Source organism: Acinonyx jubatus, chromosome D1 (genome assembly GCF_027475565.1).
Source record: "Acinonyx jubatus isolate Ajub_Pintada_27869175 chromosome D1, VMU_Ajub_asm_v1.0, whole genome shotgun sequence".
NCBI lineage: Eukaryota > Metazoa > Chordata > Mammalia > Carnivora > Felidae > Acinonyx > Acinonyx jubatus.
In genome coordinates this window covers 70,129,522-70,149,745 of record NC_069390.1, presented here as the reverse complement: position 1 = coordinate 70,149,745, position 20,224 = coordinate 70,129,522, and the positions used below count along the sequence as shown (strand labels likewise).

At 35.9% G+C, this 20,224-nt stretch overlaps 1 protein-coding gene across 1 annotated transcript in view; it reads right to left on the bottom strand.

Annotated features, from left to right (window-relative positions):
• Nucleotides 1-1,245: 1,245 nt before the first annotated feature.
• TYR (tyrosinase) overlaps nucleotides 1,246-20,224 on the bottom strand; it is a 103,332-nt gene continuing 84,353 nt past the window's right edge. The window contains exons 4-5 of the mRNA XM_015064084.3: nucleotides 10,442-10,623; nucleotides 1,246-1,888 (exon numbers count right to left, since the gene is read on the bottom strand). Coding sequence (XP_014919570.1) covers nucleotides 1,662-1,888; nucleotides 10,442-10,623 — 409 coding nt within the window. The 3' untranslated portion in view covers nucleotides 1,246-1,661. The remainder of the gene's footprint in view (nucleotides 1,889-10,441; nucleotides 10,624-20,224) is intronic.

The following is a 20,224-nucleotide window of genomic DNA, read 5'->3' as shown; positions in this document are numbered from 1 at the left end:
TAGATAAAGGCATTTTTAAGAGCTCAAGTTTTTCAGTCCACTCATTTTTAAATGCATTCATAAACAATCTGAACACTATGCTTCAGACCTTCTAGGAATTGTAGAATATTTTAGTTGAAAGGTACCATACAGGTGAGCTTGTCTCCTTTCAAATGCTCCCCCCAGACATGTACAGGTTGAGGTGTCAGGACCAGGTAGTTTTCTGGGAGCCTGAATTAGACACGTCTGTCGTTAAAGCTTGGCATCCAGAGACAGTGAAAGATAGTGTTCAGAGATGAGATGGGAAATGCAAATTAAGTAGTAAAACCAAAGTCATATTGAAAATGCTGAGCAAACGTTAATTAGGCATAAGAGAAACAAAGAGATGGAGGTTATCAGTACAGTGCAAATGAGTTTGGATATCCAGTGAGAGTGGAAATTAGAATCTGGTGACATATGAAATACTGTGGAAGAATCACAGAGACTTTTTATAGAGAATGCTTGACCTTGTTTTGAATGGGGAATTGAGAGTCCTGAGCCAATTTAAATAGGTATTACTATAAACTTAATACTTAAATTCTCTTTATAGAATTCAAGTTGCATTAGCCATCCAGCCTATATGTGAAGAACTATAGTGACAACTACTTATTATTTCCTAAGGATGTCCCTTTTGGTTGTGGAAAGCTCTGAATACTGGACAGTTTTTCCTTTTATTGAACCAGAATGGTCCCCTGTAACTTCCACCAGCTGGACCTTGTCTTTTATGCTATGTATGCATAGCTATAATAGAAATGTAGTATCAACTGTACTATTTTTAGAAATTCAGTGAGACCCAAAAATTCAAGCAGCAGGATTATCTGCATATCCTAATTTAGGGTCTTAATAGCCAATAGAAACAAGTCTTATTTTATTAGAACTGCAGCCAGGCAATTCACATAATGGTTCTCAAACTTCAACTGTTTCCTAACATTTTAAATACTCTCTAATAAAATTCTTCTTAGAAGATAAAAAAAAGCTTTTAATAGGGTTATCACCATGATCAGCATAGTTAACGAGTACATCTTGGGACAGGAACTTAGCCATATTTGTTGTAGGGGTGGGGCCTTTATTTTCAGTGAATCATCGAACACATATTCAGAACTATGGAAGGAAAGAGCTAAAGGTTGTTGTTTATTTGAAGTTCCTAATACATTTTGGAGCAAGAATGTAAAATATAAAGGAAACATGCTTTCTGAGGAAAACAAAAATGTACTTCCCAAGCTCAAAGGAGTCAGTTTATGTCAATTTGTTACCATTTTATTAAAATCAAAGAAAGAAGACAATAAAAAAGAAACATTTCATTAAACAATCAGGAGGAAAAATCAAAATTATTCCCACATTTTTATGAGAGCACTTTCATTCAGATACAAGTAGCAGTTACTCATTACCAAATGGCATCCTTTTGTTAGAGATATGGGTTTGAGGAAAACTGTCAAAGGGATGATCAAAAGGCAGTGAGGCAAGCACAGGTGTATTCTCCCTGAATTGGAGGAGGGGTACCTTTTGTATTAGATGGCAATTCTGGTAACAGTCTTCACAAACCAATACCGGGGACTGCTCTTGGAACATCCCCTGGGGACTTGAACATCATTTGAGTTAAAGTGAGGTCAGCCTTGTTGGCCCTACTCTATTGCCTAAGCTTTTTATACATGAGTCTGATACAACAAACTGTGGTAATCCTCCTTTTCCATGAGGAGGGGCTGTCTTTCTTCACGGAGCTGCTTTCTTTTGCGATGACACAATAGGCTAGTGAGCCTTCCCAGCACAGCTGTGAGGACAGAGCCTACCACAGCAGCCCCAATGAGCCATGGCCAGATCCGACTTGCTTGTTCCAAGAAGGGCTTAATGTAATCTTGAAAAATGTCCCGTTCTGAAACAGAAACATATCCCAGTGTTTTTACTGTTGTCATCATCAGCATCAGCATCATCATTAACATCATCATCATCATCATCATTATCATTAATTATCCTTTCAGAGTACTGTGGAGTCAGACACTTAGGTTTGAATGCCAGCTCTGCTACTTAGTGGCTATAAGAGCTCAGAAAACTCACACCTAATACTCCTAAACCTTTGTTTCTTTATCAGGAAGGCAGGAACATAATACCACCTTGCTGGAATGTTTTAAAGTTGATTGATAACAATCAATCAACTGATCTGTAATTTATGCAGTGCCTACAACCAAGTCAACTATTGTAATTTTTAGTTCTTTATTCTGATATTTGCTTCCATATTTCAAAATAATAGGCAAATATTACCATCTTTTAATTCATCAAGTTTATATCTGGAGTTCTTCATATAGAAGTAATGATTCTTGTTATCTTACAACTCCCCTTTTCTTCCCTAAGTATTTTTGGCATAATAACATCATGATTTGGGGTGAAATCCACATCTTGGATTTTCATTAGTTTTAATTTTTTTAATGTTTATTTTTGAGACAGAGAGAGAGAGAGAGAGAGAAAGAGAGAGACAGCGCAAGTTGGGGAGGGGCAGATAGAGAGAGAGGAAGACATGGAAACCTAAGCAGGCTCCAGGCTCTGAGCTGTCAGCACAGAGCCCAATATGGGGCTTAAACCCACAAGCTGTGAGATTATGACCTGAGCTGAAGTCGGATGCTTACCCGACTGAGCCACCCAGGCGCCCCTTTGTTAGTTTTAGTATATAAATAATATTCACAGTGGAATGGTTACATTTCCTTATGTTATTTTTCCCTTGTAGTTAATAATTTATTGTATCCTTTTGGTTGATTTAAAAATACCTATCACTATTTATAAAAGACTCCAAGATATTCCTATTCATTTTGTATACAAAGAAGAGAGTGCATCTTGGGCTTACCTTGAAGCAAATGATGTCTATGTGACTCAAGTCTTGTGCGAAAGCGATATATGTAACTTTGGGGCATTTTCCTTAAAAAGAAAAAAATGTATCTTTTCCTTTTTCCTTTTTTCTTTTTGCTTAGTGGTAATGCAGATAGTGTGTTGATGAGCCATCATGGACCATGTGGTCCAGATTAAGCCCTAGGCCTTGTGGAAACAAGAAAGAAGAGCTCCGGACCCTGGAATTATGGAGCTGATATTCAACAACACACCAAAAATGCTATTTGAGCTATAAATAAAGTAACTTATTTAAGCCATAGGTCTTTGAACCTGCATCTGCTCTCAATCCCTACCTTCCCACCCTCGCTGATGCAGGAACTATAACATTCTTTGAAAACTCTTTCCTTGGTCATAGTTGATTGGTACATGGTAGACCACTGACTCAAGATGGGCCAATCAGAATCACTTCTCAGAATTTACTGTGCTGCAGTTGCCAGGTGTCTTGGGAACTGATGACAGCTTGACTTCTCAACCTGTAGAAGACAGGATGAACGCACTCCAAGAAATAGAGATGAGAGAGAATGGGAGAGACAGTGAGAGGGACAAAGGGACAGAGAGACAGAGAGTTTTTAGGGCTTGTAGTTCCCGGTTCCTGCTCTTCCTCAGTCTCAACTGCATTTCTGCCTTTCCCAGAGTTTGAGTGTTCATCCCTCCTTGGATTTTTTTAAACCAAAAAATACCTTTATTTTTTAATCTAATCTCATTCCTATGGAGTTTATGCCATTTGCATTTTTGAAAGTCCTGATTATTTAAAAAAGTTAATTATATGTCCACTACAATAAAAGATGGAGTAGAAACGTTAGGAAATTTTGGAATTGCAACTACAGTAAAACCTTCTATTATGAGTAACTTGTTCTGCTAGTGTTCTGCAAGATGAGCAAACATTTGTAATAAATTTTCACTTGATAAATGAGTGATATCTTACAATATGAGTATGTGATGCTGAATGTCATATGATCACAACTGAGCCAACGGTTCTTGAAATGCACTTTGATATACAAGTGCTTTGGATGACAAGCGTGTTTCCAGAATGAATTATGCTCGCAAACCAAGGGTTTATGTATATGTAAACTCCATGTATAATAAAAATGAGATTCACAAACCAATGAGAAAAGGAATGTTTATTTAATAACATATATTGGAAATCATGGGTAGCAACATGAAATAAAATTTAAAATGATTCAGAATGTTCAGAATGGTTAAAATAGGAGTGTTCTTTTCTATTTAATAGGATTAAAACCCTGTCCATTTCTCCTTCTGTCCTTGACACCATCTTTTTGCCAGCTGTCACTAAGTTACCTCTAAAATTCCTAGAACTCATTAAGCCTAATTTGAACAGTGTAGCAATTTAGAGTTTCTCTTCATCAGGAAGGGACAACAACTTACAAAGGATAAACATTACCAAATACATTATATAAAATATTTAGAACTTTGACATTTAAATCTAAGCAATGAAAGCAAAAAAGCTAAAATTAAAAAGAAATATCAAAAAGTTACTGTTTTCAATATATTTAAAATTATTTAGAAAATGGGACTCCAAATGCCTGGCTTATATTGCTAGTAGTCACTTAAATATATAAAGTATGTTTAAAATGTCTAGCAAAATGCAGGGTACATAGAGATTCCATAATAAATATGATTTCCTCTATTTCAGGCTCAGCTCAAGTCACAATTTTAAAGTACTATTTCTTTGTGCTGCTCTTCAGCCTCTCTTAAAATTTCTCTACTTCAGTTCACTCTAAGTGGTCTCAATTTTTACTGCTACCCATGGACTTCTTTGAAACACTCTTTGTATTTCTCAATGGCTCTAAACTAAAATTCAGACTTTCTTTCTCAGCTACTTGCTTTGGAACCCAAAGAGTACACCTTTAAATTATTTTTTATATCATAATTGTTCTATCTTTGGCTACCTAAATTAGCCCTTGGTAAAATGCCAGCACATAGAAAGAAATTTATAACTGTTAATGATTGTTGTTATTCCATAATAATTTCAACCATATTTCAGTTGAACCAGCTTCTAATAAGAGCTTTCTCTCTCAAAACTGCTTTGATTACTGATTCAAGTCAGCTCTCTTTTGGATTCTCAGACTATTTCTTTCTTTGCTCACTTGTGACACTTGGCACCATTGTCTATGTGTTGTAATTATTTATATGTATTATATGTATTTTCAGGCTTAATCATAAGTTCTTGAGAGGCAAGTATTATGTCTTGTTTTATCTTTCATTCTTCTATTCATTCTTTCATTCATTCATTCATACAGCAAATATTCATTGAGACACATTACATGCCAAGTGGTGGTCTTGGCACTGTAAGTGAAAAGATAAACAAGTAGAATCCCTGGCCTGAAGGAAACCATAACTGGAAGAGGAGAGTAGCAAGTAAATAAATTATTTCAAGAGTGATGTTGTAATGATGGAAGTAACCAAAAGATACAATGGAATCATGGTGGAAAGAACTCATATCTGTCTGGGGAGTCAAGGGTGGCCTCCCAGAAGACTATCATGCATGTGCTGTATGTGATGCATGCTGCATGTGATGCAAGCCATCATGACGGCACACGATGGCAAGCCATCCCAGGAAAAAAGGAACAGTATGCACTGATGTATACACATAGGCAAGCATGGCTACTGAACACATTTTTGAGTGATAGAAGCCCCATTATCAAATCTCAACTGCAGAATGGGACACTCTAGTTACCGTCATTGTGTCTCCTCCTCTCATTTTTAACACCAAATGTTAAGGTCTTTTGGGATATATTGGGATAAGGCAGCTCTCGATAGAGCAGTATCATACAGAAAGCAGGATCGCATTTTCCAACAGCATTAAGGACACAGCCTTTTATTGCCAAAGCTTTTTGTTCTCGCCTTTTAATCAGTTATGCATGCAAACAAAATCACCTGCTGCTCAATTTTTAAAAGCATCACTAAATTCGATTATAAGAGAAAATGTTTGACAAATGCCAGACCTCAGCTGCCTTTTGCAGAAAACACTTAAGTAATTACAAACATGAGTACTTGAATGATGAATAATAAACTTCTTGAACTAAATTACATGAAGCAGTTTTTTAAAATTTTTTTAGTAGGCCTAAAGTTTAGCAATAAATAAGAATAAATTTTAAACTCCTTGAATGTACAACAGAAGCAATAGAATAATTCATAAACAAGAAAACAGGCAGTTGCTATTGTTGATTTTAAAGCCAAACTTTTCTAAAATTAATGTTATATATCCATAGCTGTATGAAAAGTACCCTAAACAGATACAACATCTCAAATCTACTTTATTTTTTTAAATATTTAAGTAGAAATAAATAATAAATAGCTAAATCCCCTAATGTGACTTTTTGAGCCCCCCTCCCTTCTCTCCTCTGATGGATTTTGTTGCCTTTTCAGTAAAAAGTACCCATTTGGACTACAGAGAAGAAACCATGAGATGGAACATAATATACAAGACATATAGGGACCAAAGAGGACCCTGTCTAGTGTGGCATAATGGGGGAGAAAATTAGTTTGGGATTCAGTATTAGCCACTTAGTTGCTTGATGACTTAGAATTTGCCACTTTATCTTTCTGTTCTCAATTTACTTGCAAAACAAAATAAAAATCACTACTACATAAGATTGTGAAGATTAGCAGAGATAATAATTTACCTGCTGATGTCTGTAACTTATATCCTATTACTATCTGCAGGCCAGAATGTCTCTTTTCTTTCTTTCTTTCTCCTTCCTTCTTCCTTCCTTCCTTCCTTCCTTCCTTCCTTTCATTTATTCGTCTTTGAGAGACAGAGAGAGAGCATTGAGCAGGGGAGGGGAAGAGAGAGAGACACACAGAATCCAAAGCAGTCTCCGGCTCCCAGCTGCCAGCAAAGAGCCTGACGCGGGGCCTGAACCCATGAACCATGAGATCATGACCTGAGTTGAAGTAGGACACTTAACCAACTGAGTCACCCAGGTGCCCCCAGAATCTTCTGAGTTTCAAGGCCAACCAACTGCCCCAGAGACATATTTACCCTGATGTCTCCTATCATCCCATTTCACTGCATAACAAATGCAGACATGAGATTCCCACCATGTCTGGCCTCGCTCTTACTGATACTGTCTCAGTGACAGTATCACCATGCATCATATTCACAGGCCAGAAAGCTTAAAGGCATCCCTAACATCTCCTTCTTTCTCACCTCCTATGATTCATATGAATCCATGATTATCACCTTGGAATCATTTTCCAAGTTCTGTACATTTTATAAATTCAAAATAATATCAAATTCTTTCATGATTTCTGCCAACCTACCTACCTCTTGGACTTTGTAATAGCATCTTCACCACCTTCCCTGAATGTGCTTTGCAACTGCTACAAAATGCCCTACATACCGCAGTAACAGTAATCTTTAGAAAACTCAAGACAATCTGTTTAAAATTTATCAATGGCTTCTGTTATTTTAGCACTATGGCCAAAATCTGCAATCAAGACCCCCCTCTTTTCAACTAATCACTTCTCCCTTTCATGCCCATATCTTCTGAAATATCACTTCATTGACCCCTAGACATAGGTATATCTCCAAATAAATAAGTCATTAGGTAAGTAATTGTTTAAGGTCTTCCATTAGTATGTAGACTCCATAAAGATAGAGACTATGTTGTTTACCACTGTATCCATCGTATGTAAGAACATGCTTTGTTCAAAGTAGTTATTAAATGTATGTAGAAAGAATAAATAAATCAAAAACACCACCTAGAAAATACCTAGTGTGATCAAAGGCTTGAAATATATTAAAAATACATGTCTAAAAATGACCTGAGTATTAAGAGGGCTGACATTTTTCTAGCAAGCTTTACTTATATTGGTTAAGAGATATTACCTTTCATGACCAATATCACTTGTACTCAAATTGATTCATTGATTTCACCCCAATAACCAGATATCATTTGATATTTAAACTAGAGAAGCTTGAGAGATATCAATTCTAATCTTGTAGAGTACAAGGTCAAGGTGGAGTGGGGAAAGATTCATACATAAATAATTACCATGTAACTCTAATAAAGGAATGATTAAACATGACTACATATATGCATAAAATGATTTAATATCTGAGAGTTTGACAAATTGATAAACAGGATCAAAATTTAGCCAGAGAGAACAGCATGTTTAAAAGCATGAGCCCATGAAAGAATATGGCATGTTTTGGAAATGGAAATCATAAAATGCTAAGTGGTGAATCTTTGAAAAGCCATTACAAATATGGTTCTTTCTTTATGTATGGTGGGGTGTTTATAGATGGAAGGGAAAACATGTCACTTGAGACTTTTTTTTTTGACTTGCAGAAAGCCCTCCCCTTACCACATCTCTGCTCTTTGCAAAATTCCCCATTCTCAGTGATCTTAAGGTTTTGAAATAACTGATTTCCAAAGCCAGCCATTTTAGTATTCCTTCCATTGCCTGTGATTTTCAGATAAATCAAAACAGGTTAATCAAAGCCATATTTGTTCAACTAGTGATCCCCAAAGGGCAGGTAAATGTTGATAAAATATAGGTTCTCCTGGTAGCCCTAAATTGTGGTTCTGCTATGCCACATACTAGCTAGATGGACTTGGACAAGTTATTTATATTCTTTAGGCTTCTGTTTTCTCATCTGAATAGGAAAAAAGAAATAATAGTACCTAATTCATAGCCTAGTTATGAAGTTTAAATAATGCACACAGCACACCTAAAAGAGTTTCTGGCACATAAAAAATACTCAGTATGTGTTAGCTATTATTAAATGATTTCATTTCTTTCCTCAGGGTAATTTTCCATTGCCTATACTACTCAAATAGGAGAATTTAGCATTCTGTAAATAAACTGTACATTCTCCACCTCTATTTTTCTTGTTATTATCTTCATTTATAGTATTCTCTGCCCTGTTCATCCTTCAAGGTCTTGTCTTTCTCCTTGAGTTATTCAGGGAGTTATTCAACTCAATAGCTTGAGTTATTCAGAAGTCATTGCTTTCTCCTCTGTGCTCCTCTGTTGGAGTTTGTTTATGACTTTTTTGCTGCACTTAACACAGACTGATGTTTTGTACTTTCTTGCACAATTGCCTGACTTCCACATTGAATTTAGAGCTCCTTGAAGTTTGGAACTATGTCAGTCCTTTATGTCCTTAGAATCTAGCACAAGAGGTAGGAAGTTGGTAAATGTCATTAATATGTTTAATTTACTTGTTTTTATGAATTATAATTTTTATGAATTATCAATGAATATAATGAAACATCACTGCTTATTGAATACCCCTTACTCACAAGCCATATGTTATTGTTTTTTGATTTGTTTTGTTTTTGGATGTTGATACTCCTGTGTTAGAGTAGAAGCATAGTGTAGTGAAATGAAGAGAGGGCCTTACAGTATTGAAATCTGCCTCTTCCACATATTGGTGTCTGATATTGGGAAAGTCATTTAAACTCTCACAGTATCAGTGGGATCACCTATTACTAGAGATACTAATACTAACCCTAATGTATGATTGATTAGTAACACATGTGCGAGATCTGCATGTAGCGGGTTCTGGGGTGGGGGAAGACATTGTTACCTGTACCACATTTATTAGGAAGATATTGATATTTCTACTCAGGAAGATTATTTAAAGCCCAAATATAATTATCATCTTAGAGTTTTATATTATTAGGTTAATCATGGTCATAGCAATTATCATTTTAATCATTCTTTCTTCTTCTTTTTCCTCCTCCTGACTTTCCTCCTCCTCTTCTTCCTCCTCATCCTCCTTCTTCTTCTTTCTCTTATTGTTGTTGTTATTATTATTATTGTTATTAATTAGGCTTAAAATTAAAACATCCACAAGTTTTCTTGGTAATTTTTAAAATTTATTTATTTACTTATTTATTATTTTGGAAGGAGAGAAAGAGTGTGTGCAAGCAGGGGAAGGGCAGAGGGGTCGGGGGGAGAGAGAGAGAGGGAGAGAGAGAGAGAGAATATCCCAAGCAGGCTCCAAGCTGAGCATAGATCAGTACAGGGCTTGATGCCACAACCATGAAATCATGACCTGAGCCAAAATCAAGAGTCAGACACTGAACCAACAGAGCTGTCCATGCTTCCCTAAAACTACAAGATATTTATCTTTTGTCACACCACACTGGACTCTTTAATACATCATATTCATTTAATTATCACAATATCTCTTTGAAGTATTCTGACCCCAATATTTCAGGTTAAAAAACCGAGATTCATAGAGTGAAGAAATATTTCCAAGGTCACCTTACAGTCAGCTGATAGAGTCATGTCTTAAACCCTCTTTTTCCTTTCTGATTTTAATTGTAATGTTCTTTCCATGGCTGCCATATGCAAAATGCCCTATATTAAGCAGAATAGATGTGAATTTAAAGATCCTTGCAACTTAGTTCATGTAATAATAAATTAGTGATAAATTAAGGTTTGTAGTATGCTTTCCCAATTTAAAGGCTTTGGGGATAGCATTGTAAAAACAAAAGGTTATATAGTCCCTCAAAAGATATTGGTCACACAAGATTCACCATTTCATATGAAAGAAATTAAACTTTACCTGAATCTTGTAGGTTGCTATAGTCATAGCCCAGATCTCTGGATGAAATAAAGAAATCACCATTTCTGTATAGAGGTATAAAAGGAACCATGTAGGACTCCCGGTTGTGTCCAATGGGTGCATTGGCTTCTGGATAAACTTCTTGAAGAGGATGGTGCCTTCGGAGCCATTGTTCAAAAATACTGTAGAGGAAAGGATTATTCAGACTCAGAAACATGTTTATAAGAGAAATATTTATAATTCTTAAAGTAAAATAACCAGGCATATCTTAAAATTCCAAGACATGGAAGGATGCCAAATATATTTTTTATGCTTTGAAAATATTTTGTGAAGCACTAGTTCATTCTGTCAGCCCCTGATGAAGCTCACTCACTTGAAAGAAATATGAGAGGGTAACTATGGAAAGGGAATTTCTTAGGTAAGTGAACTTTACATGACAAGTTTAGACCTTTCAGAATGCTGCAGAACAAGGGTAATTATTGGTTGAATGACAACTGAATCAGAGTTGTAAATTAAATATGTTTCTTGTTTCAAAGAAAGTTAGCCTAAAGAAAGAACACATAAAACTAAGTTGGAATCAGTACTAAAATTTGTTTTTTTGTTTGTTTGTTTTTTGCTTTTTGTTTTTTGGTCATGGCAGGGGACTTTGAATTATTTCAACTATCTTGTTCTGTTTGGCGAAGTGTATGCTTAATGAGACTTGGGGTGAGAAAGAGCTTACCTCCCATAATGAAGACTAAAAATACCTGGACTTGGCTTTCCATCTTCCCCTGAAGCTAGAGTATGACTATATGATTCATACTCAATCATATATTCATCCAAGACTTTGAAACAGAGGATAGTGACATACAGAAGCAAGGACAATGACAAATTATTCTGGTAGTGGGAAGACAATTGTGATAACAACATCTAATTTTTAGGGATTATAAGACCAGAAGTACCAGGAAAGGAATATCCTGTGTTCTATAGCATGGTTTTAGCAGATCTCTTAGCTGCTACTCCCCTCTTCCCTTGTTCCCACTCATATCTGAATCTGCTTCTCCATGATTTCCTGAGCTATCCAATATCTTCTTAGCAAATTCTTTTTCTGTTTAAATCAACCAGAGTTAGTCTCTTGTGTGCAATTAAAAATTATGACAGAACAAAAGATAAACAATTAAGAGATTAAAAAGATTGAGTAAGAACAAAGTAGAAACTTAACCTATGGAAGAATTTATAGTGTATCATTAAAAGTGTGACAAAGAGAATGGCTTTGTATTATCAGACTATATAATAGAGGGAAGGACACAAGACCTAAAGTCAGAGAGCTCCCCTTAAGGCCTAGCTCTGTGTTTTAAAAGCTGTATATCTCTAAGCAAATCACTAAAGTTCTTGGAGATCTAGCCTCTTCGTCCTTAAATGAAAGCAGTAATATTTGCCCTATTTCCAAAGGGATTATCCAATGTGATAATATATATGGAAGTACTAAATAACTAAGCTATTGTTACTTAGCTATAAAACTTGTGCCAGGAGATAAAAAGTTAGTGCATTGTCCTGGCGATGGCGTCTAAAAAGGAAAGTGATAATGCTTCAAACAAACAAAAATTGAAAAAAAAATGGAAATAAAGAAGAAAACAATGATGCAGAATGGCAGTTCATTTTTTCCACACTGGAAAATAGTTCTATTTGTTTAGAGTATCTGGACTTCAAATGCTAGTTGTGGTTAAAGTTGGCTTTTAATTGTGAATTAACCAAGGGATCAGCAGGTCACTGATAAATACTGAAAATCTGGTCCACAAATACGAAATGATCTCTAAATAGCTCAACTACTAAATAAGTTTATTCAGTATTTATTATGCGTCAAAGTTTGGAGCAGCAAGAGCCTACATAAAAAATTGAGTCCCATGGGTTATGACAAGGGAAATTTGTAAAAGTTTCTTAATTTGTTTGATTTTCCTTTTCTTCATCTGTGAAATGGGAATAATATTTATGGATTAATTAGTATAACATAAGTAAGATGTACATTTAATTGTTAACAAATGGTAAGTAGAAACCATCATCATCCTCATCCCCTTCTTCCTCTTCTCCCTCCTCCTCATTATTAACTTTATACTGGAAGAACTTTACAATTAGCGAGAGACCTGAGACATACTATAACAGAAATGCCAAAGCCATGTACATTTGAGCTGGGTCTTTTTAAGAAAGGTTATGATTCTGACAGGCAGGAATGAAAAAGAAGATATGGGAAGATTGGCTTTTCTGTGTGTGCCTTCTCAACTAAAGAAATTTGGAATTGGCTTAACGAATAAGGCCCAAATTCTATTCAAGACCTAAAATTTTATGAATCAACTTTTTTTTTTGTTTTAAATTCTGCAGTTTTTTCCTTGCATGAAAGCATTACTTATTCATTATTTCCAATTCAGAAAACATAAATGGGCAAAAATGAGAGAAGAAAAAAATTCATATAATTGCTTCGTATTTTGTTGTATCTAGTTTATAAAATGTGCATATATGTACATATATATTTTAACAAAAAAGAGAATTGTATTATAACATTTTAAAAGGTATTTTATTTGTATTAAGCAATATTTAATGTTTAAACAATATTTAAACACGCTTACACAATGTTTACCTGCTTTTCAACTGGCAAATCTATTTTTTTTTTTAATGAGAAGGAGGCTTTTTGATCCAATTAATCTCTCCCCCATCCCTATTAAACTTTGATTGCAAAAGAGCCCAATATCCAATGAGCTACCAGGTAAGGGCTTGAGGCAAAAATTGTGCCTTTTGTTAATTGAGAAAAATTACTACTGTAGTTCAGCTTATAAATAATCTTTTTTTTTTCCTGCCGAGAAATAAAAATTCTTCACTAGGTAGGACAAGGACATCAATTCTTAGCACCAAAAGATTTAATGGATAAAACCATTAATGTGCTCACCCACCTTATCAACCTTTTAAAATGAAGGTATTAATCTCGATTAGATTCTTCATCGGTGGTACTCATCTTCAGTTAATTTCATCAAACCATGTCTAAAATGACTCACGTTGGAATTCTGATGCTTAGGTTAGATAATCACACTGCCATTTTCAGTAGACCTTATCTTCCTACCAAAGATTTATATCAACTATATCTAGAAAGTTTTCTAGAATTAGGAAAAGGTACAGATGATCATGGATACAAACAAGAAAGGATATGTTTTATGTATAAAAGTAACATGAGATTTCTGGTTTCAAGTCTGACATGTAAAAACCCTGGGCACTCCCATCCTCTTGTCTAGCAAGAGAAAGCTAGGCAAGTGGAAAATCCACAACTTTTCTTGGGCCATGAGAGAATTAAATCACTGGACAAACTCACCCCAAAGCTGCATAGATGACTGCAGAGAAGTACCATTATGAAATAAGCCCTCAGCCTTCTCCATAACAAACCTGTTTAATTTAGAAGAAATGATGACCAAAGGCCTATCCCAGCTAGAGGAAGGGGATTCCAGCTTTTCTGTCTCATTTAAGGGGAAATAAAACATAGGCTACATTGGCCAGGGTTTCAAGGAATAAATTGGGAATGCTGTAACCAAAGAAACAGGAAACAGGGCAAGAAAAGCTATACCATTGGAGAAACACTCATGAAGGTCACAGCCCCAAGACACTGGCCAAGTAAAAGATTGATTTTAATCACAATATTTTAGAACACAACCTATGCTCCCACCTTAATACTTTACCATGAATCAACAGAGCTTCAGTGTCATTACAGAGATTACAGCTTAAAGAGCTACAAGACAGACAGTATCTGAGGAATAGTATACAGGAAAGCCCAAACTCAAGAGTGAGGACAAGAACGAAGACCTATGGAAATTTAAAGCCTCCAGCACCTACAGCTGCAGTTAAACACAGCCCAACTCCTTGCCAGATTAACATAAATCCTTACATTAAAGGCCTGTCTACCTCAGTTCCTATCACTCAATAAAATATATCTGACTTTCAATAAAAAATTACGGCATGCCAAAAGGCAAGAAAATAACAACCTGAAGAGACAAAGCAATGAAAGCAAAGTAAACCCTAACTGAGATATGAGATAGGTATTGGAATTATCACATAGGGAATTTAAATAGTTATGAATAATATATTAAGGGCTGTAACAAGACAAGTAACGGACATTCAAGAACAGATGGATGGTGAAGCAAAGAGGTGGAAAGACTCTAAGGAAGATTCACAGGAAATGCTAGAAAAAAAAAACAATGTAACAGAAAGGAAGAATGCCTTTTAATGTGCTCATCAATGGAGTTGACACGGCTAAAGAAAGAATCAGTGAGCTTGAAGATAGAAACTTCCCAAACTAGAATGCAAAGTGAAAAAAAAGAATGGGGAAAAAATCAACAGCTGTGTGATCATTTCAAAGAGGTAACATACATGCAATTGGAATAACAGAAGGAAAATAAAAAATGAATAGAGCAGAAGAAATATTCTTCAATAAAAGGAACCAGAGGAACCCACTGATATCACTCCCAATGGCCAAAACTGGAAAAATTTCAGCCACAGAATAAATAAAGTAGTATTAGGTTATAACCCAAGGTATAAAATAAATATAGATGACTCCATGATGATATAAATTAATGAATACATAATTTATATCATGTATGAATACATGAATACATAATTTATATCATGGGGAAATACATAAGTCTACCATGCAGAAAAATTTTGAATAATTAAAATAGATACACTGAATACATAATGCAGGTGGCATATAATTCCTTAAATCAGTTTATATAATAGTCATCTAATATACCTGCAAAATATTCTTGAGATAAACATGAAATATATGTTTACAAGGCATGTAATGCAACTGAAAGTATATTTTATCTATCAATAAACCTCTAGTATACTGAACATAAAACAAAACAAAACGAAGTTTGAAAACCTGTCACAGACAAGAGGAGCCTAAGAGACATGATGATTAAATATAATGCGGTGTCCTATGTGGGATCCGGAAACAAAAAAATATATATTAAATAACTATTAAGTAATCTTAATAAAGTATGGACTTTGGTTAATAATGGATCAATATTATTTCACTAATTGTGACAAATATTCCATGCTAATGTAAGATATTAAAAATAGGGGAAAATAGATGAGGAGTATAGTTGAACTTTGTTCTATCTTTGTAACATTTTTTATAAATAGAAAACTATTTTAAAACAAGAGTTTATTTTTTAAAAATACAACTAACAAGAAAACCTTAATGTAGATGGATATTTAGGAACAGATTTACTTTAGTACCACCACCACAGCAACAAAAAAGTAACATATACCTGTATAATGGAAGACTTCTTCATTCATTTATTCATCTATTTTAGAGAGTGATGAATATGTATATTTTGAGCATCTATAACAAACTGACTCTGTGCAGGGTATAAAAATCCCCAAATTACTTTGGGTGAAGTTCTCCATCCTTGTGGTATTTAGAGTCTAGGGGTGGAGATAGATATTAACAGTAATTTAAAAAAATAAATCGATAATTACAGACTGGAAAATAGTATGAAGCAGGCCACATGGTAACAAGATTTAATGAGGAGACCTCATTTGGTCTTTAGTCTCTGGGAAAGCCTTTGATAGTCTGTTAACCAAGAGCTGAAGAATGCATATTTAGAGAAATGGTGGACTGTTTCTGAATACTAGAAGGGGATTTGCCAAGGACTTTTAGTGAAAAGTACATAGCAAGTCCCAGGCACTGGCTGATATGTATATGGAGAGGAGGGAGAAAATAGTTTGCGATCAGGTTAGAGAGGTAAGTGGGGAGTAAATCATGAAGAGCAGTAAAAGGCATGTGAGAAATATTTGTATTTTTTCCTATGAGTGGCAAGAAGTCACTGTTTGTATGTGTGTGGGGGCAGGGGTAGGTATAACATGAACAGATTGTCATTTAAAGTTTTTTTTAAAAATTTTTATTCATTTTTGAGAGACAAGAAACAGACAAAATATGAGTGGGGGAGGCTCAGAGAGAGAGAGTTAGGCACAGAATCTGAAGCAGGCTCCAGGCTCTGAGCTATTAGCACAGAGCCTGATGCAGGGCTTGAACCCATGAACCATGAGATCATTACCTGAGCCAAAGTTGGTCCCTTAACCGACTGAGCCACCCAGGTGCCCCCTGCCCTTTTTTTTTTTTTTTTTTAAAGATTGTACAGATTGCATTCTGGACAAGGGGCTAAAAGATAGTACGAGTTGATGTGTAGGGAATAAGGAATGAAATCACAGAGAAAATGATGTGTAGGCAAAAAGATGGTGTGTGACTATCCAAGTAGGTATACTGAGTGATGAGGTGTCATAGAAGACTCCAAGTTTTCTGGCTTATTCCGCAGGAGAAAATGTTTTTAAAAAATTGTTTAATGTGGGGCATTGGGGTGGCTCAGTCGGTTAAGTGTCTGACTTGGGCTCAAGTCATGATCTTGCCTTTTGTGGGTTTGATCCCTGCATTGGGCTCTGTGCTGACAGCTCAGAGCCTGGAGCCTGCTTCAGATTCTGTGTCTCCTTCTCTCTGTCTCTCTGTCTCTCTCAAAAATAAATAAACATTAAAAAAAATAAAAAATTGTTTAATGTTTATTTATTTTTGAGAGAGAGAGAAAGAGGGAGGGGCAAAGAGACAAGGAGAGGGAGAATCCCAAGCAGTCTCCATACTGTCAGCACAGAGCTGGATGAAGGCTTGATCTCATGAACTGTGAGATCATGACCTGAGCTGAAATCAAGAATCAGATGCTTACCTGATTGAGCCAATCAGGTACCCCAGGACAAAATATTTTTTATTCCCAAGGATGTAGTCAACTGGAGAGAAAGTGTGGCATGAGGAAGAAATATTAGTATTATGATTTTTGATGTACACTGCTTGAAGATACTTTTGAAACGTTCTAAAGGAGATGTCAGGTGGACAGCTGGATATTTGGGTCTGGATTTCAGAGTAAGATTTACTCTGGAAATATAAATTGAGAGGCCATCAGCTTGTGTTAATAAGTGAAGTTATGGGAGTATGAGACAATGGAAAGATCAAAGAATCTGGGGTTATTTTTCTCAAGTGTCATCTTTCTGGAAGGCCAGGACAGATGCAGTGATCATCACACTGTCTGTGAGAACCACTGCTTGAGATGCCTCAAACAAGCCAGTCAAAACTCTAGTCTGGTGGGGGGAACAAATACACCCAGTCTGTGATACTATGTTATGGGAGCCCTGGCAAACCAATAGGTAATAGTACTCACCTAAAACGATTCTTATAAATATTAAGTATGTTGAAATATGCAAAACAACTTCAAATGATGTATAGAAGAAGTATTGCTGCTATTGACATTAAAACTGTAATTACTCTGTTTCTGAATTTTCCTTCCAAGGATTTCCTAAGAACTTAAGTTTCCTTAAAATTTATTGTCTACTACATCATTTGCTCCTGCAAGACTTAGGTCAAATGCTACTTCTCTTAAAACAGCAATCAGACTTAACGTTTCTCTCCTTTGATTATTAAATTTATCAAGTTGTAATTATTTGATTATGTGTCACTGTCTAGCAATATAAGGAGAAACTCACTGAAAGCTATGATGTTGTCTTGTTGATCATTGTACACTAAATGTCCATCATAGTGCCTATCTAACAAGCAGGCTGGGTATGTGTAGTCCAAAAATATGTGAAATTTAGTGGAAATTGTATAGTTTTCTTGGGAGAGAATCCAATTTTTTAAAATCAAAATCTCAAAAGGAATGTGAATTAAATATGTGAAGAATCACTTATTTAGTGGTTAGAGGTTAGAGCTGAGAAAAGGAGGAATCTAAGAGATGCTAATCGTTTTGAGTTGGATGTTTCTGTAGGTGGTGCTATTCACTGATCAACATCAGTTAACACAGTATCTAGCATGTAATAACCATTGTGTTAGGTGCTGGGAATATAAAGTCAAATGGGTAGTCTCATCTTCAAAAGAGTTGCACTCTAATCAATCACTCAGCACAGTATGGTTGGAGTGACATGGGAGAAACAGGGCCATTAACGTCTTGGGAGAACAAAGAAAGAGGAAATAGCATCTGATTTGGAAGAGGATGGGGGATGTATTAGAGTTCCCCAGAAAAAGAGAACCAACAGGGTGTGTGTGTGTGTGTGTGTGTATACACAGACAAACACAGAAAGAGACAGACAAAAAGAGAGACACAGAGAAAAATAGAGGCAGATACAGTAATAGAGAGAGAGAGAGAGTCTCATATGATTGTAGAAACTTGGCAAATCCAAAATCTGCAGGGTAGGCAGACAGGCCAGAGACTGAGGCAAGAGACACAGTTAAAGTCCAAAGTGAGTCTGCTAGCACAATTTATTCTTGCTCGATGAGGTCACTTTTTCCCTATGAAGGCCTTCAACTGGTTTGAATGAGGCCTACCCACATTATGGAGGGTAATCTGCTTTACTCAAAGTCTACCAGGGTAAATATTAATACCATCTTTAAAAATATCTTCAAAGAAACGTCTAGAATGTTTGACCAAATGGCTGGGTACCATGGCCTAACTAAGTTGACACATAAAATTAACCATCACTCGCACCTAACTTTTGAAAAATGAATAGCACAAGTTTGGGCAAAGTAATAAATGGGAAAGGGCGCTTTAGGAAAGAATAAAGCACAAGCATGAAGAAATGGGGGTATGCTTTTGGGGCCCCGCAAGCAGTTGAAAAGGTCTGGAAGGAAGGATGTGTGTGGGTACATGTAGCTAAACCAAAACTACATATAGGGCCTTTCTACATATTAAGAAAGGCAGAAAGTCTGAATGAGAAGCCATTGGGGGATTTTAAGCAAGGAATTGACATAACCATGTTTAATTAATGCATAATTAAATGAATCAGTGGCTGACTTTGGGGGCCCAAAGGAAGTAACCAGGTAATAGTCACATGACTTGCTTACACTGAGGCCCCTGTTAAAATCTTGGATCCTCTCTCTGGGTTTGAAAGAACAGTATCCCAGAGATTCTTTTCTTCATGCACCTGCCTAACAATAGAACTCATTGAAGGAGTATTTAGAAAGTTTTACTGAAAAATCACACTTTTAAAAGAAGTGGACACTTTAAGAGCATAGATTGTCAGGGATGTGTAGCTGCAAGTGAAAAAAGCCTGTTCCACAGCTAAGAAATTCAACTGGGGCTAACTGCAATTTTAAATACATGCCCCACAACTTCTTAGCTTAGTTGAGAAAAGGGCAGACAAGTCCTTGGGGCATGTGTAAGGGAGTGAAAAACAGATTAAAATCACTTAAGCGAATGATGAAATTTGAAGGGATTTTAGTGTAAGAACCAAAATATTGGTGATAACGAACCAAAAAGAACCAATAAGCTAGAAGTCTAAGAAAGGCTGTTTCAGAGGTTGTTTTTTCTTTTTCCCATAAATATTTAAGGGTGTCATTAGGTGACAAGCCCCCTGCTATGATCAGTTTTGAGAGAGGATTGAAAGCAAGTTGCAATTCTCCCCGTGTGACTGTAATGTGCATCCGGGACTGAGAGCCACTGCACTAGGCAGAAGTTACACCCAGGATGAATGAGTCAGGCTGCACTCACAGGCCATGGCTGTTCAGAGTGGTCCCTAAGAAGTGTTTGGAAGGGCCAGCCCTCCCACACAATGGGGCAGGCTTCTCATTTGGCTTTCAATGGATATTACTGATTGACTTCCAGATTCTCAGTGCTCTTCCCAGGGAATTGGTGGCATTACAGCTTCTCTTGCCTCTTCACTAAATTGCCTATTTATTTATTCACTAAATATTGTATTAATTATAATTATTGTATTAATGTTCATATTGTATTA